At 36.9% G+C, this 25,300-nt stretch overlaps 2 protein-coding genes across 2 annotated transcripts; both read right to left on the reverse strand.

Annotated features, from left to right (window-relative positions):
- Nucleotides 1-7,554: 7,554 nt before the first annotated feature.
- On the reverse strand, nt 7,555-9,932 carry LOC121428734. Its single transcript, XM_041625549.1, has one exon. It carries the CDS (start codon nt 9,594-9,596, stop codon nt 7,854-7,856), a length of 1,743 nt encoding a protein of 580 aa, XP_041481483.1. The 5' UTR covers nt 9,597-9,932; the 3' UTR covers nt 7,555-7,853.
- Nucleotides 9,933-18,847: 8,915 nt separating this feature from the next.
- LOC121428729 lies at nt 18,848-25,091 on the reverse strand. The gene is made up of 3 exons (XM_041625540.1): nt 24,907-25,091; nt 22,472-23,031; nt 18,848-22,146 (listed from the first exon to the last, which is right to left on the reverse strand). The coding sequence occupies exons 1-3, from the start codon at nt 24,918-24,920 to the stop codon at nt 20,885-20,887; spliced, it is 1,836 nt and encodes a 611-aa protein (XP_041481474.1). The 5' UTR covers nt 24,921-25,091; the 3' UTR covers nt 18,848-20,884.
- Between the last annotated feature and the right edge of the window lie 209 nt (nt 25,092-25,300).

The raw sequence follows: 25,300 nt of genomic DNA on the forward strand, positions 1-25,300 counted from the left end.
TCATCACAAATCCTTGATTGTTTGAATAGTATTTTCTGGCCAACCCGGATCAGTAATTTGAACGGGCTTTTTGATGGATCCTGCAAGCGTAGTCTTCATAAATGCCGATTTTTCTATTTATATATTTTTGTATCAAGTGCTTTAAAATAGACCTAGATCGAATTAAAATGCTACTCCAGATCCAATATATAAGAAGAGTAAAAAGAGTGAACTTATCTTTCTGATGAAAGATAGCATAATTTTTCAATAGCAGATAATGAAAGAAAGATGAATAATTGAGTATTGTACAGTATTTTGGGAACAATGATGCTTACACATGATGCCCTCATTAATATCCTAGAAATGGAAGTACGATGCCCAATCCCATACCTCATTCCCTTTATCCTGAGTTTACCGTTTACCTTTAAATAAACATAATTTCATTTATACAGGGCGTCCCCCCCAAAAAAAAACTATACACTTTTGAAATGGCTGCCAAATAAAAATATATATCACTTTGGGGAAAAACACTTACATAAAGTCATTTTTCAAATGAAACCAACAAGTTGGAAAATCATTCATGCTTGAGCGAGCACTGCCCACTGAAACAGAGGGTATGAAATTAGGCTGGAATTAGCTTTCCAATTTATGCCAGTTTTGAGAGGCAAATCCTTTGGAACTTTAGTTAAGGGAGTTGTGATAAATTAAAGGTAAAGTCCAGCCCAGCAAAATGTTGATTTGAATAAATAGAGAAAAATCAAACAAGCATAAAACTGAAAATTTCATCAAAGTCGGATGTAAAATGAGAAAGTTATGACATTTTAAAGTTTCGCCTATTTTTCACAAAACATGTATATGGACAACTCAGTGACATGCAAATGAGAGAGTCATCATCCTTCACTCACTAAATTAATTCTAAAATAAAGAATTATTCCCAATTTGATACCTTTATTATGAAAGCCCATATCATAAATTAACTTATGTGAGAATGTTATCGGCCGTGCATCAGTGGTTTGGAATAGTCTGTTATGTAACAACGGTGCATTTTTGTCCATTCCAAGTTTACAGCGCTGCATTTTCTGCACTGTTTTGAACCAATATTATAAGAGTGCGTTTTCTTTCATATATCCATAAGATTTTTTTAATGTTTGCACTTTAAATTTTAATGGTATTTAAAAACATCTGTTGAGAAAAGGACCTCTGAAAAGGTTTAAGCTGTGCAAGTTCAGAACTGAATTAGAGTACATTAAAATGTTACCACATAATTCAATACAATGATTGTACATTTTGGATTCGTCAATAACTTTTATTGAAGAGATTCTGAATAGTCAAATAAAGAATTTGAAAGATGGACAGGTGTAGATTAATAAAAGATTTGAATTTAAAAATTATGATTAGAATAAAGTGAACCATTTTTTTCCATTCCTTACTTTCTTTTGTACTGAACCTGCTGGATGGAAGATTTAGACAGCTTTTAGATAAATTGTAACATAGTAATTTTTGACTGATTCCAGTTCGATCAGCCGACAACTTACTGCCCGTCAAAGGGCTTTCCTTTTTTTAAAGTATGAACAAACACACAGTCCTGTTGCCACGCACTTTTCAAAGGCAATTCCCAGATCAGCCTCTGCCATACCAAGACCATTAGGAGAAATTACATCAAGTATCAAGAATTTGGTACCAGCGAGAACAGAAACAAATGAAGATCTGGTAGACGTCGTACAGGACGAAGTTTGCACCGTCAGATAGGCCATGCAAGCTCTTGACGGAGGCGAATCCCATCCTAAATGCTCGTCGTAACCCCCCTGAACCTGACGTAATAAACTATCAATAGGATTACCAAGCTTGATTTGAAGTGGCACCCCTACCAGATGCAAATTAGACACACCCTCATTCATTCCAGGTAACCGTCAGAAAAGATTAGCATTTGCTCATGGCTTATCAACAGGCCGTAGCGCCTGGGCCGCAGCGATTCATCTCTAAGGTTCTGACTGGAGATGTGGCAACATTCCGGATGAAAAGCACTGTGAACACCAGAAATGTACGCCACTTTGCTGACAAAGAGAACAGCCTAAAAATTTCACCTCCTATGTTCCACATTCTAAGGAGATAGTTACTGTCTGGAATGGCATGTTATTAGGGAACAACCACCTCATCGGGTCTTACCTTTTTCAACAGAATGTTACTGGAGCGGCATACCTGAATGTGATCAATGACGTTGTTGCCCCAGAATTGCATGCAAGATATGGGAGGGGTCGAAATGGAGCAGTGCCACGACTTTGGTGGTGCTGGGATGGAGCCCCTGCACACCGTACAGTCACGGTTAGGGAAAGACTCTAAGAACTTTTTCCCAACAGAGCCGTCGGATTGGCGCATGGTGTACGTGGCCACCAGGGTCCTCGGATTTTACCCCTTGTGAGTTGTGACTTTTGTCTTTGGGGGAACTTGAAGTCAAAGGCCTACACAACACCCCTTCTGAACATCCAGGATCTGACCACACGCATCTTAAGTCACTGCCTTGAGAAGGACAAGAATCGTCAGGCGTGCCGTTCATTCCATGATCAACAGGGCACATCATTGCATCAAACTGGATGGAAGTAAGGCCCGTAAGGTGGAAGGACGTGCTCGGGGACATTATGAAATAGATTGTGAAAGCAAAGACAAACAGTGAAACTGAACTTTTAGTTTTTATTAGACAGTTAAACTTCATTTCATCTTCTTGAAATAAAAGCATTAACACAGTTGTTAAACTGTAATGAAATAGGAAAACACAGTAAGGTGCTTAGTGTTTTATGTTGCATTGAAAACTTGAAATTGGCTAAAATGCAGTGTTGTTACATAATAGACTCTCCATTCAAAACCACTTATGCAACATCAACAAAATTTTCACATAAGTTTCAAAATAAAAGTATCAAATCTGGAATCAGAGGTACATTTTTTTAGGGGACGCGCTATATATATATACAGTGCGTCCCACAAAAAACGAAACTGAGATTTATCGATGATTTATCATAACTACAATAGACAAATGAACTACCATTTTAAAGCTTAGAATCTCTTCTTTCATCTGAAATTACTTAGATTATTTCTCATTCATGCATGAGTGAGCAAAAACAATTTGAAAAGGTGATACCAAAAAAGTCACTTGGCGGGCCGTATCTGGGTTTTAAAAAGAAAACCACACTTTTAAAAAGTTCAATATCTGCTCTTTAATTTGATACCTCAATTACAGAAAATGGTCAATAAATAAGAAAGTTCCGGTTATTTGAAATAAGGCTTGAATTTCAATATTTTCATTAAATGAAGAGGTTTTACAGGCTAGCGTTCAAACTCACTCGACACTCCTTTTTGTTGACGATCAACCATGCATTAAGTCTTTTCTTACCTTGCGATAGCTTTTGTGGGAAACCGGTGAAAACACGTTTATTTATTAAATGAAATTATGGAAATACAAGCATTGTTTCAAAGGATCATAACTTTTTTACTTCTTGACTATTTTCTGTGAGTAAGGTATCAAAGAAAAGAGCAGATATTGAACTTTTTAGTCATGTGATTTTCTTTTTGAAATTCAGATACCCCCGCCAAATGAGTTTTTGGCATCCTTTCTTCGAATCGTTTTGCTCACTCATGCGTGAATGAAGAATAATCTAAGTAATACCAGATGAAAGAGGATATTCTAAGCTTTACATTGGTAGGTCATCGCTAAATCTCGGTTTCGTTTTTTCTGGGACACACTGTATATATATATTTCTGGGACGCACTGTGTATAATATATATATATAGAGAGAGAGACGGGTTAGTGGATAGGGCGACCCAGATCAAATTGACCGTCAGATAGACAGATTTTCGATATATATATATATATATATATATATATATAGTGTGTCCCAGAAAAAACGAAACCGAGATTTAGCGATGACCTATATATATATATATATATATATATATATATATATATATTATATATATATATATATATATATATATATATATATAAACCCGACAAAGGAAATTATAATTGGTATGGTGTCGAAAATCTGTCTATCTGACGGTCAATTGGATCTGGGTCTCCCTATCCACTAACCCGTCTCTGTGGTCTAGTGGTTAAGGCACCGGCGTTCAAAGCTGGAGGCCCGGGTTCGATTCCCGGCGGAGACATTTTTTCGGCATCACCAATTTTTCCAAAGGGTAGATAGCTCTGGGGAACCTTGATTCAAGCTACGCCTACCATTGTTCTCTTCATCCATTTCTTATATATATATATATATATATATATATATATATATTGTAGCCAAACAGACTTTCTTTCCTGACGAGCTGGTTCGTTTCGGCTGCAATATACAACCAGTTGGTGTGAAGTCCGTCTTTTTCACCTCCGACTCCTTGCTCCTTCTCCGTAACTTAGATTATATCTCATGGATTTCAACATCTCCATTATCTCAGTCATTCCAGTATCTCCGTAATCTCAGCATTTTGGTATCTCAGTAATTTCGGTACTTTCCGTATCCTCACTCATCTCAGTAATCTCATTATTTTCAGTATATCGGTAAATTCAGTATTTTCAGTATCTCGGAAATTCAGTACTTTCTGTATTTCAGTTAAGTCAGTATTCTCACTCCTTTTATAGTCGGTACTTCTGCTTTTCCGACCATGTATACTTGTAGCCCCATAAAACAAAATAACGACAAGCAGGAAGCAGGGCATTCAGTTCCTATAACTTTACTAAAAAGTTCCATCGATAATTGAACAGAGTTTCGTTCAGAAACCTCTTACTGCAAAGCATATGCATGGCTTATAATCGAGCATGGAGCCCGATTATACTCGACAATTCAGGAGGGAGATTGTCAGGCCTTAACATTTAATTATCTTTTAAAAACAGTTAAGGTTATCAAATAAATCTTTTCAATTACAGCAATCGTAATTGTCATTACGATTGTATACCCGAACAGTGAAGATCAATGAAAGATAAACATCTAACATAATAAAACAGTTGCAAACATCAGTATTTATCAGCAAATAAATTGTACATTTTAAAGAAAATACCGACATAATCGATTACTGAATTTCCTTATGTAACTATATACATGGATTAACAACTATTCTACGCTTTTCACTGTTACGAAACCAAGCTGAACATTAAATAAACCTTTCATATATCTGTGGCGTCGCGCGAAACCCAGACTATTGGTGAGAGACAATATGCGTGTGTGTATTTGAGTTTTGTTTTGTTTGTTTGATTTATTTCCGAAATCAGATTAAAAAAATATACAATATACAAGAGAGATACATACAATAACGGAGGATCACCCAATTCAGCTGTATTTGCAAAATACTGCTGTTCTTCCTTGGGGTCCTACATTTACCATACAAAGTAATATACACCATTAAAAGTACTAAAAGAAAAACATTTCCAAGTAAAATACATTGACAGAAGTGTTTTAAAAAAACTTACTAAAACTATGAAAACAAAAAGAAAGAAGAAAAATACAAATGCTCAATCTAAATAATCATACAATAGAGTATGAAAGGAACTTAAAGTTGGTGCATTACGAATTTCATTGGGCAATTGATTATAAATTGATATCCCCCTAAAAAAGTACTTTTACAATTGTTAGAATTTGGCTTGGGTAAATTAAGATTTTGGTTCGAACGAAGTGAATAATTAAAAGTTCTTCTAGAAATGTTATCAGACATATAGTTTGGAAAAAGATTGTGCAACATTTTATAAATCATTGTACATATATGCTTTTTATAGCGGCATTCAAGAAATTCCCAATGCAAAGTCTCATGAATATGTTGATTGGAAACAAAAGTGTAGGGATTTATTTTCATAATTATACGGCCAGCTCTATTCTGGAGTTTTTGAAGGGCTGACAGAGAACCTTGTGAAGCGGAATACCAAATGACGTTAGCGTAATCAAAATGTGGCAAAATGGCGGATTTGTATATCAAATTTAAGCTTGATTCGTTAACAACATGTCTTAACCGTCCAAGAAAACTAACCAGTTTACTGATTTTCTGACACATGTTATGTATATGAATATCCTATTTCAATTCAGCGTCAATGTGAATTCCGAGATATTTCGTAGTATTAACTTTTTGGATGTTGGTATTGTTTATTTTTTACATCTAGTGCATTACTCGTGGACAACATATATCTCATACCAAAGAGCATACTGACAGTCTTCGTATAGTTAACCAATAAGTTGTTTTGAGACATCCACTTATCTAAAGCTTGCATATCTGTGTTTAAAGTGGATTCCACAGCTTAAACATCTTTGTCGGAATAATATATAACCGTATCATCTGCATAAAGATGAACACGACATGACTGAAAGACGTTAGGTAAGTCATTAATAAAAATACAAAATAGCAAGGAGCCAAGAAGTGAGCCCTGAGGCACACCATATGGGTTAAATATTGTTCATTGGGCAAAAAGCATCGTTGACCTTAGTCACTATCCTCCTCCCAGTTAAATAACCCCCGAACCACTGAAGAACTACACTTTTTATCCCAATATTAGACAACTTGTTCAGCATAACGGCTTTTTTGTAAGTCGGCGAAGATTGCCCCAGTGTATTCACCTTTATCCATGGCCAAAAACCATTCATCTGTTACCGTAACAAGGGCAGTCACAGTAGAAGGTTTTGCCCTGAATCCCGATTGAACTGGCATTAATACTGTTGGCGTTGAGATGATGTGATAACTGTAACAGAGCTATACGTTCAAGTACTTTCGAAATACAAGGCAGTAAAGATATTGGCCTATCATTATCTGGATTTAACTTATCTCCCTTTTAAGTAGCGGTATTATTTTGGCAATTTTCCACTGTTCTGGAACATTGCCCTCTGTAATAGATTTACTAATCAAATGAGTTATAGACTTAATCAATATATCAGCACATGCTTTCAGAACCTGAAAGCATGTCAGACGTTTATCAATCAGATATGATTATTTACGCCTGGGACCGACCTTTAACGTCACCATCCGAAAGACGTGACCAGGGCTCGAACCTCTGCATCAATTTGTAACTCCCCCACATAGCTTGGATTACAGGCGCACGCCACAACGCCCAGCTATAAATGCGTGTGTGTGTTATAAATGCGCCAGGACAAATATCCGTTTGGGGTCAATATAAACAAAAAATTCAGCTCGCGATTCGCACTCGCATCATTTGGTTAGTGAAATACGCATGGTCTTCGTGAATTCTATACAAAAAAAGCCTTAAAATGCCCCTCTTCAGGTCTGAATTTCAATTTTTTCAGCCCGCGCTTCGCGCTCGCAATATTTGATTAGTGAGATGCGTATGTTAATCATGATTACAATGACTATACAATTGCTTCATGTGCTTAGATGTAATTCTAACAAAATCAGCAAGCACGTGGCACTTGCATTACATGGTGAGATATGTATACTCTTAATGGATTCATAAAATATAGTCATTAAAATGTCCCTGTTTTGGGTCAATATATACAAAAATTTCAGCTCTCGCTCGCATTGTTTGTTTAGCGAGACACGTGTCATGATTACAAAAATTTGCTTATAATGTTCCTTTCAAGGTCTGAATAAAAAAATTACAGCTCGTGCTTCGCGCTTGCATTATTTGATTAGTGAGATACATATTCGTTAATGGCACTGTCCTTAAAATTATTCTATTAGGTCAGTGTACCTGGCAACAGCGCGCTTCGCGCGCTCACTAGGTGACTCAATTTTTTTTCTGGTGCCCCCCCATGCCGTGACCCACGTTACGTCACTGCTTTCAACAATGGGACACACATAATTATTTTGGGCAATAAAGGAATAAGTGTTTTAAAAGCAAAATTATCCACGGTCAACCAGTATTCCCTTCCCTTTTCCCCCATTTATTTATCTGTTCAGCGAAGATCGTTTACTCCAGGTGTTTCCTTGTAGACGATAAGGACGTTGCCATTCAGGACGACAACAGTTCCGGGAACAGGAACAACACATCTTGGATGATAGCGATAGAGGTATGATGTCGGAAACTCGATGACCTTATCTCTTCTCATGTCACCGGCAGAGGACATGAGACTAACGTATCCCATGTATACATCATCCGATCTCTCACGGTATGTCACGTAGATCATGTCATCCGGAGCAACATGAAAATTAATCCTTCTGCTCCAATCAGCGAGTGGGAACCTCATCTTGATTTCTCCCGTCGCTCGAAAGATTCTGCTAATGTCGGAGTTTCCAGAGCGAATGATGATATCCCCGTTGCTAAGTACCCCACATCCCATCATTGGATTGCAGTCGACCTCATCGATAGTTCGAAGGTGTGCTCCTGTCTGGGGGTCAATCACATGGATGTTGCTGGTATTGTGGCTAGCAGCGAGTAGTTTGCCCTTCCTGTCCACAGCTAGAAACGCAAAACGCGCTTCGTCATCAGGTATAGCTAAAAACCTTAAAACATTCCCTTGTCTGTCACAGATCTTAAGGAGGCCTGCATTGTAATCACTGTATACGAAACCCTTGCCAGGAATGACAGCTAAATCCCAAATACCCCGACTCTTCTTGTCGCCCAGAAGCGTTTCCACAGATCTAGACTCTATGTTCACCGTGTACAGACCTGATCCATTTCCGTTCCGAACGATCAATGTTTGCTCATCGATCGATCCGAGAAGAAACGGCTCTTGAATATCAGAAGACAATTTCACTGTCTTTTCTACCTCATAGGAAGCCATCTGTCCTGTCAAGGTACCGATTCTTTGTGTATCATCCACCCTCTTGAAGCTTAACTTCCTCGCAGCCTTTGAGATCGTATCCACGTGATCGTGGTCCAAACGGGGCAAGTTGTCCATACCCTTTTCGTGAAACTCTGCGATCTTCTCATGGAAGGATTTCCCATCGCAATCGACCACGATGGATTTTGCAAGTGCAGCTGCGCTCTCTAACTGATCTTTAGTGGCCTTAGCGGACACCTTGGCGTCTGAAGTCATCTTCTTGAGCTTGTCTGAAATAATGTTTAGCTCTGCCAGTACACTGTCTCTGTCTTTTACCAGTGTTTCGTGTTCGTTGTTGTATTCTTCATTCATTTCAGCAAGCTCCATTTCACGCTTTTCGTTGATCTGCCTGATTAGCTCTTCTGCCTCTGTGTTAATCCTGACTAGTTGAACATTTCTTCGCTCTTTCTGATCTTGTGACTTTGTCTGAAAAGTGACGGATATCGTAGCTCTGATGTCTTCGACGTGATCATCTATCTTTTGCGAGCAGCATTCTACCTTGTTCAGAAAGCTCTGCATTTCGATCTGCTTTGCAGAAATCTTTTCAACATCCCTTTCCATAGCTTCTTTCTTTTCGGTGAAGAATTTCTCGATGTCTTGCATCCGGTGACCATGGTGAGAAGTCAATGCGCAAGTTGGACACACTGCCACTTTGCATTCAGAGCAGAGAAGTTCCACTTCTTTCCGCTCATGTTGCGGACACGGCCACTTAACAGATCTATGTGCTGCATCAGCCAGTATGGCACTGGCCAGATTGCGGGCACAAGTTGGGCATAAATGACGCTGTTCAACGACTTTGTACCCTTGAGTCTCATCTCCATCATCATTCCCACATTCATCGCATTTGAATCCAAGTGCATCGAAAAGGCCTGCCATGTTGATGTCTTGATGGTGGCTTTATCTCACTTCAGAACGAATATTCTCCTCCGTATCACGTCCCTCAAGCACAACTCCGTTTGGTTTCATATGCTAAACTATGTCCTGCATCCCAAAGCAGTACGTGTTCAGAAGTTGAAATGCAGCGATGATCAAGCAGTGCATTTAGTGTAATGTAGTACTCAGAATTAAATATTAAGTTTTTGTTAATATCTGCAACCCTTGTTGTAGTTTACTGGTAAACAGCAATCTCTACATGCTATACACGTCATGTGAATTCTGTATGATAATAATTAACGTACATGATCGTTCTGCCCTCGATCTCAGTGATTTGCAGAACTTCGGACTTGCTTCCGGTTTCCCAAATGATTACATCCGACTGCCTTGTGGTTGTGTAAATAACACAGAAAGCCAGTACAATGCAGAGTGTTAGTCTGCATACACAGACCCTAGCTTATTGAAACTTTTATCAACAAGTGTGTCTCCATGCAAAGACTAGCACATCGCAAAGCTTGCTAAGCGAGAAGGCCTTCAGTAAAGGCATGAGTAGCACTGGCGTAAATCCGTGTTGATGGGTGGGGGGGGATGATTGAAATATTTTGGCATTTTTTTGGCAATCATGTTTTTAGATATATAAGGAATTGTCATTGATATGTCCACAGTGGCGTACCGTGGGTCACGGCATTGTGGGGGCACCAGCAAAATTTTAAAATCACTGGGTGAGCGCGTGAAGCGCGCTCATTTGCCAGTTATACTGACCTAATAGAGACATTTTAAGGACAATGTCATTAAACAGATATGTATCTCACTGATCAAATAATGCGAGTGCGAAGCGCGAGCTGAATTTTTTTGTATTCACACCTAAAAAGGGACATTATAATCAAATTTGTGTAATCATGATAGGTACCTGTCTCGCTAAACAATGCGAGCGCGAAGCGCGAGCTGAAATTTTCGTATATTTTGACCCCAAACAGCGAGATTTTAAGGAACATATTTTAGGAATCCATTAGGAATATTCATATCTCACCATAGTCACCTAATGTGAGTGCCAAGCGCTTGCTGATTTTATTAGAATTACATCTGAACACATGAAACACTTTTTGTAGTCATTGCAATCATGATTATCATACAAATTTCACTACTAATCAAATATTGCAAGCGCAAAGCGCGGCCTGAAAATTTAGATAATTCAGACCTGAAATGGGGCATTCTAAGATTTCTTTGTAGGAATTATAACTAGGACCATACGTATTTCATTAACCAAATGATGCGAGCGCGAAGTGCGAGCTGAAAATTTTTGATATTCAGATCAGAAGAAGGGACATTTTAAGGACTGATTTTAGGAATTCATGAAGAGCAGACATATCTCACCAATCCACTAATGCGAACGTAATCACGGACGGGAAATGTTTTATATCTACGAAGACCTAACCATGGGGCAATCACTTTTTGAGTCATGTGAAAAAAGCATATGTCACTACATAAAACAATGATAACTCAAGTGCTAGGAAATATATTTGGTTTAAATTGACTTGAAAACGGGATATTTTAGTACAACAGGATTATATATCTCGTTAAACAGAAAATGTGAGCACCGAGAACAATGAAGACGCAGGCCCTGGGCAAATTATGTATTATAAAGCTATGATAAAAATGTTTCGTATGTTATGTAACATAACACAATTATAATAATGAATAATATTTTCTTCTTTCCCACGACGTTTCTCTTCCTTTCTCCTTTTCCCCTTTTCCTCGGTTTTTTTTTGTCAGCAGATGTGCCCCTATGCCCCCCCCCGTAGTTACGCCACTGTATGTCCATATGGCAAATACCCTTCCAATATCATTATCTTTTTACCCCATGATGGTTTAATGGTTTTATTAGAGATTACATTAAAAAAAAATTGACATTCCATCTTAATCCCTTCCCAAAGACCCAAACATTGATGAATTGGGGAAAACGGGGGTTTCTCTTCAATGTTATAAAAAGGACATAAGTATTTCGTTTGGAAATGGTGAACTGGCTCTTTATTTGCATTTTATGATTCAATAATATTATTTTGTTAAGCGGTATTTTAGCAAGAATTTTCACCAATAAAACAATTATCTCTTGTGATTTTTTTTTCATTTCTTCGTAAAAAGTGGGGATGTTTGTGCAGGCCACCCCCCCCCTCCCCTCCTCGAAAGGGGGGATATATTCCCCCATCCACCCGGATTTACGCCAGTGATGATTAGGCTGCACATTCAGACCCGTAACTCGAGTGAAGGGTGTGCCAGAAGGGGGGGGGGCAATAAGAGTTGACCGCCCTTTGAAATTCAAGTGATCATATACATGTATATACATGTAAGAAAACATAAACTGAGTGCAACAAAAAATACTGGGAAGAGGGAGCTTAAACGACAAGTCCACCCAACAACAGTTGATTCGATTAAAAAGAGAAAATTCAAACAAGCATAACACTGAAACTTTCATCGAAATCGGATGTAAAATAACAAATTTATGGCATTTTAAATTTTTGCTTAGTTTCACAAAACAGTTATATGAACATCCTGGTCGATATGCAAATGAGGAGACTGATGATGTCATCACTCACTATTTCTTTTGCATTTTATGACATGAAATATGAAATATTCTCATTTTTTCCTTATTGTCAACTGAAACAACGATCAATTCCTCTCTGAACATGTGGAGTTTTAGCATTGTTTAATCTTATACAGTTATATGGTTCAGTCAAGTTGGTCCTTATTGTCAAATCTGTAAAAAATGAAATATTGTATAATTCAAACAATAAAATACAAAAGATAATCGACTGTCTCATTGGCATGTCCTTGCATATAACTTTTTTCTGAAAAATAAGCGAAACTTTAAAATGTCATAATTTTTTTTATTTCACATCCGATTTTGATTAAAATTTCAGCGCTTTGCTAGTTTTGCTATTTTTGCTATTTATTCAAATCAATAATTTTATGTTTAAGAATAAATTCATATTCTAGAACAATCATGTTTGGTTATTCATATACTGTAGTTATCGGCAAGATATGTAATGGATCGAAGCTGATGCAAGTGTAATTGTAATCGAGAGTAAGGGAAGTGCAAGAGTGGTGTGTTTGCTTCTAAAAATATCTCTAACAAATACTGTGAAAAGTAAAAGTTATCTATCGTGATAATTACCAGTCAGTCAAAAGAGTAGGGCACTAATTACGGGCCATACACCGACCTTCGGACTTGAGCGTTAAAGTGATGAATAGCATTGGAGACAAAATGATTGTCTCAAACGTATTTTTAGTGTGCATGGTATACGTAGACGAATGCCTGAACAGTTGAAAGTAAACTTCATAGAGTAGGTGGGTGGAGTCCTAATCTGTGATCTGTTTTAATTTAGCAGCGACTCTCTCTAGGTAGAGGTCATCAAGGGAAGGTAAGTCTAACCCTAATAAGCATTGTAATTTTTTGTGGGTTGATTTAACTTCAATGGCGTAGTAGCCAAGGGGGGGGGGGGCACGTGCCCTCCCTGTGTGCCCCCCCCCCAGGTGCCCCCCCCCAGAAAAAAATTGGCTGAGAAAAAAAGGGAGAAAGAAGAAAAGAAAAAGGAAAAGAAGAAAAAAGAAGAGAAAATAAGAGGAGGAAGACGAATGAATAAAATAATTTGAGGGGAAGACTAGCAAAAAAAAACCTGTTATCTTGATTATTATACATAAGTTTCTTTGTTTTATTGATTATAATTATATCAAGATGTATGTAACAAAACTATTGTAAATGTAAATGATTGTTGGAAATGGAAATAAATGAAATGAAAAAAAAACGTTACTATATAAAATTTTTGCTTGCGCTTCGCGCCAGAATTGCCTGTTCGATGAGATTCATATCTTGCTCAATAGGCTGATATGGAGCAAGTTTTGAAGTCAATATACAAAACATATTTTAGCTCGGATATCGAGCTTTCATTATTTTTTTCATTTACAAATTTAAGTGCTCTGTAAAATGTCCGTTTTATGGTCTACATATCAGTATTTTAAGCTCACGCTGCGTTGTCACATTGTTTGATTTGCCAAGTTCATATTGTCTACGTGTATTCCATGATGTTCCATTAAACAAATGTATTCAGAATGCCCAGATTCTAGGTCTAAATCTAAAACATGCGCGATAATTTAGACTGCATGTTGTTTATTCAAAGTGTACTTAAATTATCAAGTTTCACATCAGAATATCAATAATTGTCTGCTCACGCTTCACGATCGCATTATTAATGATACCCAATTAACTATATCCTATTAATGATTTACAAAATATGAATAGAGTGTCCTGCTTTTAGGTCTAAAATCTCAATTTTCTTCCTCTCGCGCTTCGCGCTCGCATCAACTGTTTAGTTACATACCAATCCGATTTATTAATACAAAAAGTGCTTAGAATGACAATTTTTTAAGTCGGAATGCCAAAAGAAAATTTGCTCGCGCTTCGCGCTCCCATTATTGAAATATATACCGTCTTCGTGGGTAACTGTAAGCAGTCCTTAACAGGTCCCATTTAGATAATCCTAGAACAGTTAATACAAATTTCTGGCGTTCGCAGTAACCATCTAGTTACGAATCTTGGTCAGGATCACACATAACATTGCCCAGAATATTAAATTTTCGGGACAAAGTACATGAAAGTAAAAAAAAATCGCTCGCGTTTCGCGCTCGCACTTTTTTATAAGGCTTATGAGATTATTTCATGTTTATGTTGTTTTATAAGAATAAAACAAAGAAGTGACTGATCGGGGAAAATATAGGTGAAGATAATTTCGGGCCCCGTCCCCTATTGACGAAAGTCGGATCCGCCCTTTTGACACATACACACACATCGGAAAAAATGGCCGGTGCCCCTCCCCCCTGAAAAAGCAAGGACCCCCCCAGTGCCCCCCCCCCCCAGGAAAAAAATCCTAGCTACGCCACTGTTTAACTTCTACAAGTCGCATTTAATTGCTGCATTGGCAAAATAACACTCAATATACATCAGAACAATCTGGATTATGGACTTCAAGTTGTAGAAAAGAAGAACAATGATTCTGTCTTCCACATGAAGCTTTTTCCAGGATCTTACAAAATAAAGCTTTTGATTTGCTTTTTTCTGCAGTGTATCAGTTTTAGTGAATTACATATTATGGTCATACCCAAGTATTTGTATTCTGTGACATGTTCTACTTCTTCAACGTGAACTGTATAACGGCCTTATGGTAGTAGACCTTCGTCTGAAGTCAACAATCAACTCTTTAGAGGACAAGTTCACCCCAACAAAAAGTTGATTTTAATAAAAAGACAATAATCCAACTAGCATTACACTGAAAATTTCATCAAAATTGGATGTAAAATAAGAAAGTTATGACATTTTAACCCTAAATCTCAAGGGGTATTTTGATTCTTGTCATTACGCAGTTGCATTGGTAAATTTCACTAAATTCTTACATTTTTATTTTAATTATGCTAATTTATTCATGAAATCATACTTTTTGCTCTGATTCACTAAATAAAGCTCCTAGAATGCTATTTTTGGTGCAAATATTCTTTATAGCATTCCTAATAATTGTGAATGAAAAAAATTCTGGTACCATACAAGACCAATTTCTTATGTATTTTATTGTTTTTTATTTCTTATGTATTTCTTTGTTTTTTACTTTTCTTTTTTTATTGTTTTTTCGATGGAAATCGTTCTAGACTTAATTCTGACCATATACAAGGCAAAATTAATTAAGTTTAATCAATAAAAGTAGAAATAAGAATACATTTATGAATTTTGGCTAAATACACAATTTGCACTGGATTTGTACATGAAATCACGTTTATGAGCAATTTTGGGTCTGCTTCTGCTACCTGGGCGTCACAAATTTGGTCAAAAAAATTGCGCGAGACTTGAAAGTAAAAAGTCAGTGAGCGGCGAGGTCAAAAAAAATTGAGAACTAGGGTTAAAGTTTCACTCAGTTTCACAAAACAGTTATATTCACATCCTGGTCGGTATGCAAATGAGGGAACTGATGACATCACTCACTTACTTCTTTTATATTTTTGATATGAAAATTTTTCTCTCCCCCTTGTCATGCGACATTGAGATTTATTCCTCCCTGAATATGTGGAATTAACATTAACATTATGTGGTCATGTTCAGTCAATTTTTACATTGTCAATTCTGTAAGAATTAAAATATTGTATAATTCAAAACAACAGAAAACAAAAGAAATAGTGAGTGATGGACATCATCGACTCTCGCATTTGCATATTACTTAGTTGTGCATATAACTGTTTTGAGAAAAATAAGCAAAATTTTTGTTTGCTTATGTCATGACTTTCTTATTTTACAACCGATTTCGATGAAATTTTCAACGTTATGCTTGTTGGATTTTTCTCTATTGGCATACATATTTCTCATGGAAATGTGTTATGTTCATTCATATTTTTCATTCTTTCATTTGATTGATGCTTTGTTTTTTTTCTCACCTCCCTGCCACCCCTATCTCTCTCTGACTCGCCCGTCTCATTATATCCCTCCTCCTTTTCTTTCTTTTTTTTCAGCTTGACATGAATCCAGACTTTCCGGAGTTATTATACAAGAAACTGAATGCTTTGGAGGAAAGCTTTAGAAATAGGTTTTCAAATGGTCCTCAAACTAAAGTCTCCATGTCATGACCTTGCAACTAATCAAGATAATAGTATTATTCAATTTAAAATCATTGACAAGCTTGGAAAGTAATTCTATAAAATATTAAGTATTAAGTAACAAGAATCATTCCATGACTATTTTCAGGGAGAAATTAAGATTAAATTGAACCTTTCCTTTGAAGTTTTCTTGCAGTTTTGGATGACAACATTATGTAAACACTGGCCAATTTTTTTATAATGATAATCATAATGAGAGGGATTTTAATGATTTTAGGACAGGGTAAAGTATTATGTATTCTTATAGGTTCACAGCAGGGTCCTGTTTTATTAACTCTTGTTATACCCCAGGGGCCCGTTGCAGAAAGAGTTGCAATCAATCGCAACTCTAAAAATCATGCGCAACTTGATTTTCAACCAATCAACATCGTGCATTCGGGACTTGCGGTTGATTTTTGACTTGCGTTTAAACGCAACTCTTTCTGCAACGGACCCCAGGGCCCCGTCTTCATAGAGTTATGATTGATTGGATCAATCGTAACTCTATGGAAATCAATTTATACCATAATTTTTCTCCAATAACTTTGCACAATGTCCTTTGTAAACCAAGCGAAGTGCAGTAAATTTTCAAGAAGAAAACAATGAATGCATGAATATACCTCATAGAATCATAGAATCATAGAAATTATTTTGTACAAACATGCATAGTAGATGTTGACGTCGCTGGCCGTCCATAGTTGTGATTGATCAGATCAATTGAAAATCTTTGTAAGACGGGGCCCAGTAATAGCAAACGCTCAATTTCTATCGAGTGATTCCAGTATAACTGTTACTGTCAATTTTAATAAAACAAGTTTAATGAGAACGGGTCTCAGGACGATGCTAGAAAAGTGTGCTTCTCAGTATTCAGTGATGTTCCACTCAACTGCATTTTTATTCCCATGCAGTGAGCATTATGCAATGGAACAAAGTACTTTGGTGCTTGTCATTCTATGTTCAAATAACACTACCCTAAATGAAATTGACTTTTGATTTCATTCCATTCATGTTTTCATACAAGAAGTAGGAGAGTTAAGTTTGTAAGATCAATATTTGGATTCATTGGATTCAGCCAAAAACTTTAGGGGGTGTCCACCTGAAATTTTGGGATGGACACAGGTAAAAAATTTGACAAGCGCCCCCCAAGAAGGTTATCAACCTAAATTTTAGGAGTGACTAACCAAAAAATTTTGACAAGCAAAAAAAAAAAAGAAAAAAAAAAAGGTCATCAACCTAACTTTTAGGGGGGATAACACACATTTCGGGGGACGCTGAAAAAAATTGACAAGCAAAAAAAAAAGGTTATCAAATAAAAATTTAAGGGGGGGACACATCCCCCCTGTCCCCCCCCCCCCCCCCCCCCCCCCCCCCCCCCCCGCTTCCGCCGCCTATGTTTGGATTTGTATACCGGTATCATTATTCATGTCTGCTTCATTAGGAATTTATAAACGTAACTCGCCGTTCATGAACAAATAAATTGACATACGAGTTATCAATGCTGTATTATGCTTATGATATAAAGAGTAAAATATAAAGGCAAACTGCAGCAAACCTGTGCTAATAGGTTTTCAATATAATGTGCTTTGTATTTAATGCAAAAGGACAGATTTATTCTGATTAAAATATATATTTGTTTTTAAATTGCATAATTTTCCTTGCATTTGATTTTCATGAATTTAATTCACCATTATCATCTTTAAAATGTTCATTATTCTAAGAAATGCTATGTGACAATGTTGATATTTGAATATATTGTGCTGTTTAGTATTATCAGTGTGCAGTATTGCTAGTGATCATGAAATACAATTTTATACTGATTCAAAAAGCATCTTTATCATTCTATTTTTCTTGTACTGCAAGTGTATTACTATGTAAGTTCTAGTAACTCCCTTCTGGTGTCAAAACATGTGGGCACGGGCTAACAAAGCTGGCATTTGAACTACAAGTAACCCTGCCCAAGTCAAATTATATGTTTGACTGATGCGAAATTGTACTTACTTAGAAGACGTATATAACTCTGATGGAAGATTGAATTTGTATATTCTCATTAAGTTCATATGAGTGCGGCGGCTCTTTGATCACAATATATACATACTTTTACTGAAGCGTAATCATCAATAAGTTGCTATGATAGCAACTCTTGCTGGAATGTTAACTACCAGGACAACAGTAAAAAATTTGCATCCTAATTGGCTTTTCCATTGAAAGTTGAAATTCCAGCATGAGTTGCTATATCATAATGGTTTAAGAAATGGGATCCAGATGTTCCTTGCTATTAATTTGGACAATTAATAATTTCTCAATATTACTTTATTTAGTGACCACACCTACTTGCCTCAAATTGTAAATTTGCATCCCATGATATCCATTTATTGTGATCATTCAATTTGAGGATTTCCTCCTTTTTTTAAAGAATTTTTTCTTTAAAGATTACTGTAAATTGTAATATTTTTGGTTACTTTGCTTGATAAATTAAACCTGTAGAGAAGGATGTAATAAATACCCTTGGCTGGAGATTTGTTCATTTTCAACCAGAACAAAGATCACATTTAAATATTTCAGGGTCACCCACAGAATTTCATAGAAATCTTTACTTTATTAATCAACATTTGATATACATCATATATCTACAAATCATAATTAAATACAACCTGAATAATTACAGTCCAAACTTGCTTCCTTGGTTGTGTCAAGTCTGGTGACAGTGACTTGACACAATGGTAAGGCAGTGATGACATTTGCTCCTGCAACAATTACTCCAGGCTTTATTTCCTCTAAGTAGGGTTTGGGGGGTAAATTGCCGATTCATCTGTTGTCATCTTGTCTACTTATCACATGGTCTACCTCAAGTCTAATTCCATTCCATCCAACATTTCCTGTAACAAACATTTGGTCCTATCTTCACTTTGTCTAATCACCATTTCATCTCGTAACCAGTTGGTCTAAGATCCATTCAACTTTCATTTACTTCACCCAATTAACACTTCATCCAATTTGACAAAATGGTATATGGACTAAATGGTCATTGGATCACCTGGTTATGAGGGGAAATAGTGACTGGAGAAAATGGCAATTAGATCATGTGAATAGTGGACGAAAATGATGGTAGACCAAATGATAATAGACGATTTGGTAGTTGGTAATTGGACAAACTGGCATTGGACCAACTGTAAATAACAGATTAGAGTCGGGGTTGCAATAAGGATTTACAGGGTAGGGTGTTGTATTAAATACCTGTAGGGTTAAGTTTAAGTCTCATTCAATTTATAGTGTGTGGAATTTATAGCGGAGCAATTGTTGCCAGAGCAAATGTCAAGGATCAGTAAGATTTCTTACAAAAAGTAAGATACATTATTATATGCAGAAATCACAAAAGTGCCTTCTCACCCCACTTATCCTCAGTGGTCATAGACCAACAACAAGAAACTATGGGAATATCATTGTGAAAGATGCATAGGTGGCCCTTGGCTACCATTTACTTTTGACTTCAACAATGGTATTCGGTGTGTGTACGCAATGAAATTTGAATCATCTGGATTATGGCTAAATCCCCCATCCTCGGTTTTATATCAACTGGGCACTCATGTTTTCTTTAACTAACAGTACTATCAAGGCACACTTATTTAGCCCAAAGAACATCTTTCCACATATGCCACATTTCAAATGTCTGGGCCCTGTTGCATAAAAGTTACCATACTTTCTGATCCAATGTGCTGGTATCTTTCATGGAATCCTTGATTTTGATTGGCTGATGATGAGCCTTGTTACCATGGTAGATATTATTGCATGGCAAAGTTACCATAGTAGTAACTTTTATGCACTGGGGCCCTGATATTGAATCTTGATAGCCGACAGCTTTATATTGCATGTACAACAAACTGAGCAAAATCACCATGACTATAATGGCTCAGAGATGCATACATAAAAGTCCTTCTAAATATAGGTCACACACTTTTCTTTTCCAATGATCAATGTTACTACCAGTATGTATCAACTTTTTGACCAATGGTATCCTGAGCTTCTTACCTTTATCAAATTAAAGACCATTGTATCTCATTTGTACGGAGAACAAAATATTCACGGGTACCGGTATTATAATTTTTCATTATAATTGAATGCCTCGCCTCGAAAGGCTGAAAAGAAATTCTATTCAATAGTTTTCACTCTATCATGTAAAGCAGCTCTATATATTTATTATGTCTGACCCCTATCAGACATTTTCAACATTCAGTAACATACGTGCAATGAACTATGTGAAACTTAAGACTACGAACAAGTTTCTCCTGTAATATAACTCCTGAAGTAGCACCAGTAAGAAATAATTTTTTAGATTTTTTTGCATCTAATACTACTGCAGGGCTAAATTCCATGATGCATTGTATATCTGACCCCCTATATTTAGGACTTTAAAGGATTTGTCTCCCATTTTTCTCTGATTAACTAGTTAATGTGAAAAGTCAGAAAACTATCAAATTATTGTCTTGAGCAGTTTATTTTAATGAAGTAAAAGTTGAGGAAAAAAAAAACAGGGTTTGGACAAACCAATGGTTTATCATTTCATGGAACTATCTTGTCACAATCTGGTCTCAACCATGAATTTGAAACATAAACTTTGTCAAGTACTATGTTTGGGCATACTTTGAAAACAGACTTGCTTTTTCTTCTACTTTCTTGCATCCTGACGTCGAGAATACTGGGTTATTTTCTGGGTAGAATACAAGTTTATCAGCAATCCATTGAACATCATTTTCATTCAAAGTCACATTCTTCCAGCTCAATGTTTGCTGAATACACATGATGACATGCTTTCTTTCTAAAGGAAGAAATGGAATGTGGTGATCCACGACTGCCATTAATTTGTCATGGACCTCAAGACGTTGGACATCATGGTCTTCAGAAGCTTCACTCTCTGCTGTATATTCCTGAGTGTAAGGTACTTTAGTCATGATTGGTTCAAGTTCTTTCAGAGTTATATCCTCTCTGTTGTTGCCCTGTTCTAAATGTGACAGAAGGTAGTCTCCTATGGCTTCACTTTGCAGATTGGTCATAAGAAAGAAAATCATTTTTTGCTCCTGTGCTGCCTGTCTCGTTCGAATTCCTGGTAAAGTCAATGCAACTGCCTCCAAGAGGCTGGAAGAACTACCATAGTCTATGTCTTCGATAATGTACAACCCCACTGGACATGTCCTGTAGTTGGATTTTCCGTTATCGATGAAATCCTCTAGGGCAATGGAGTAGTCATATGCTGTCACAAGGTGTTCTCTGACTTCCAGGAAAGATGGAAGGAACTTGTAAACACATTGGGATTGTGCTTCCTCCGGAAACATCTTATTTCCGATAAGCTCGGCCACAAATGTTTTACCTACACCCGATTGGCCATGAAACATCAGAACCAGTGTCCTATCCCTTACATCTTTTGAAAGGATTCCCGACAGCAATTGCGGTAGATGTGAAACAACAATGGATTGTCCAAAAACTTGGGACTGGAGGATGGAGTGAAGACTCTCTCCACCAGCAACGATGACAGGATTACCTCGGTGCTGCGCAACAATCCACAGGCTGAGGTAGAACAACACAGACAAGGAAAGCACCACAAAACACATGATGATGAAACATTTAAAGCAAGGACAACGACTCTGAGTCATCATCAGATCATCCTCTGGATGATCCTGTTCCAAGATCTCTGTGGCTCCTCCTGCAAACCTCACCTTGGTTCCCTTGTCCTTTCCAGATATCTTTCGCCTGCGAGGACCCTTCTTCTTAAGAGATGAAAGTGGCGTGTCACCTCCACTGCTGATTTCTCTACTTGGACTTGATGATAGAGCAGATGGTGGAAGACTATCGCTAGAAGGCTTTTCACTGGAATCAAAGAGAAGGCTGCGACCTGTAGTGATACAAATATAGAATCAAATGTTATTCTTCACTTATTGATTGTTTATTTTGTACATTTTGGACATGTCTGAATAGAGTGGTGTTATGTAGAAAAGCTTTCTCCTTGGTTATGCAATATTGTGTAGATTTTATTTTAAATCTAACCCTTCCATGAGTAGGCTACACACACTTTCTTTCTATCTCTTTAATTCAGTTTGCCAAATTTATGTTCTCTTAATATTTGTAAACAAAAATCACTCTTTCAACAGATCCAAGCTGGTAAAAGTATAAAACCGTTTGAGCAGATAAACATGACTACATTGATAAGTGATATGTACCTGGAAAATTTAACGAAGAATTTCCAATCCCTCCTAACCGAGAATATGGAGAAGAATCCGACCCCATGAAGTTACGAGAAGATGGCTTTGAGCTTGGACTGTATGGAAGAGAGAGATGTTTGATCATACTTGGTGACCCTTTATCAGATGGAGACGGTAGAACAGCTTCCATGGAAGCCTTCAACCTCACTACAGTTTTACCAGATGGACACAGTAAAACTTCTGTTGTTTTATCCAGAGACACTGAGCCCTCTCCATGTGGAGTCTGGATCGTCATATCACTGTGCTCATGACTGCTATCCATCAGAGTTCCACCCAAATGAGTCTTTATGGAGGGAGAAACAGGAGAGAGACAATGTCCTTTGTCATCATCCGCAGTGGGCCACATCAAAGCCAAGCAGTCACTCCCTGGAGTGGAGAGGCCCTTTCTGGAGTTTCTGCTGGCAGGAAGAACCATGATGGGAGAACTCTTTCTTGGGGAGTCTAAACTGGAGACAGGAGGAGGAGTTAAAGTGGTGCTTCGACCGATAGTCAGAAGACTCATTCTGGAATTTTCAGTGCTGTGGAAAAAAAAAATTAGTAATAGTAATAATAATAATGATAATACATAACAACAATTAAAGAAGAACAGACTGGTAGGATGATCTGACAGTCTCACTTGTGATTACAAAATATAGCAATGCTGACTTTGTGAACAAATATGAATGATTTAATTTTTTCCAAAAGAGAGAAAAAAACAAGTGGAACGCTCTTGGCAGTCTCGCCTGCACTACATTATTTGATATAGCAGCAGCTATAGAATGATTACTAAAATAAAAAAACATTCACATGACAATAAAATACTATGCCCATTGACCCAACATGACCTATGACCACGATCATGTGACCTATATGTAAGACGTGTGCAAAACATACTTGATTACCCTTTTGTCTAGAGACAGTGATTTTTCCGTTTCAAAAAAATGGTCATAAATTCAGTTTCTGACAATCTGTATTTCCCTTTCAAATTTCTAAAAATGGAAATTCCATTTTGTTACTGAAAATGTACACAGCAAAAACCTGAATTCCATTTTGCAACAGTGAATTCCATGGATTTTTACATGAAAAGTATGAGAACCAAACATAATTTTTGTTTTATTTAAACCGAAAAATGTGCTCCCCCTTTGTAAAATCCTGGATCCGCCCCTGGTGTCAAGATACTTTGATAAGAGATATAGGCCTACTTCTTGTATCCCTGATGTAACCCATTTACTGTCAAAATGTTTGGGGGGGGGTAGGCTGATTAATTTTCGTTGCATCTGTACTTTACTTAGTATACCCAGTTGTTGTGTGTCCGGACAGGTTGTGTGTCCGGACGATCAATTTTATAAAGTCATTTGGAAAAAAATACAACAAAGTTTCATCAATTTTTAGTACAGAATGTTAGAAAATATTATAGAGAACAAAATAGAAGATAATTACAACTATTGAATTCATATTTTTAGTGTAATCCAAAGACAAAAAAGAAGGCTTCAAAAATATAAAGTGTCCGGACACCCGACCCCCCATCCTACCGGTAATGTTTCTAATGTTATTTTATTCACTCGTCTTCCTCCTTTTGACTTGTTTCCCCTTCTTTTTTCTCCTCTCTTTTCCTTTCGTTTTCCCTTTGGCCTTTTCCCCTTTTTTTTTTGCTCTGCCAATAGGCCCCCCCCCCCCCGGATCCGTCTATGATTTGCATTGTAAAATTTACTCCTGGCTTAGCGATAGCGTCTAACTTTACTGAGTCTGAGCACTACTGTGCTAGTCAAAATATTTCAACCGAACTCATCCAGGGTCGCATATCGATTGATAAGTAACACAGATTTAACAAATTCGATGTACATGCGCGAGTCACACGATACCACTCATTCAATGAACAAGGTTATAATATAACCTTGTTCTCACTTATATCTCCACGTGTGGCAAAATAAGGGTGGCAATGTTTGGCTTATTTTCTCTTTTTCTTTGGGGCAAATGCTTGATTTTTTTACACTGACAGTCTCCATTACACCTATTATTCATACAACTTGACTCTTATTCAAATTTGATTCTTTAAATTATTTTTTTCTTAATTAAAAATAGAGATCAAAAAATGAAAATTTTCTTGCCATATTACTTTCCACCAATAGAGGGCGTACCAAAAAATATGCCCCAAATTCAAGTTTTTGAGCGCTCTGGTGAATACAAAAATTATTCACAAGTTGCTAATGAAAAATAAATTGCAACTGTATGGAAATTAGTAATTTTGGTCACAAAAGTGATATTTTAATGATTTTTTAAAGTGTGTGCTCTGTACAACATTGGCATACCATAGTCCTACCTGTAGATTCCCCACAGGCAGGGTGGTAGCAGGGAACAAGTGCACGATACCATTCCAAGTGACATGCAAAGTCTAAGAACAGGCCGTTTCTTACCTTCTTGTACTCATAAATCGAACGGTTGTTCTCTGTATCTTCCCAGTGAGACACTGCTACCCTTATTTTATTCAAAGAGCTTGTTTCTAGTTAAAAAGGCCTTTAAAAAAGGGTGGATCATCTGCTTACTTTTTAGTGTCGCAGACAGTTGTTTGCATATGCATGCCTAACTCAGTTTTTTTGAATGGCGCTCTCTTGTGTTCACACCTGCTGTAGCTCTTGCAATAATCTGTTGTGTTAATCATTCAGTTCAAAATCAAAGTGAAGGTACATTGTAAAATATAACAAATCAATATTAACAAAACACTGTTCACAAAAGACAAATAATTATCCATCTTTATAATACAAATAATCGTACAAAATGTCATGGTATCAAACTTTTCATTTACAGTGG

The sequence above is a fragment of the Lytechinus variegatus genome, chromosome 15 (assembly GCF_018143015.1).
Source record: "Lytechinus variegatus isolate NC3 chromosome 15, Lvar_3.0, whole genome shotgun sequence".
Classification (NCBI taxonomy): domain Eukaryota; kingdom Metazoa; phylum Echinodermata; class Echinoidea; order Temnopleuroida; family Toxopneustidae; genus Lytechinus; species Lytechinus variegatus.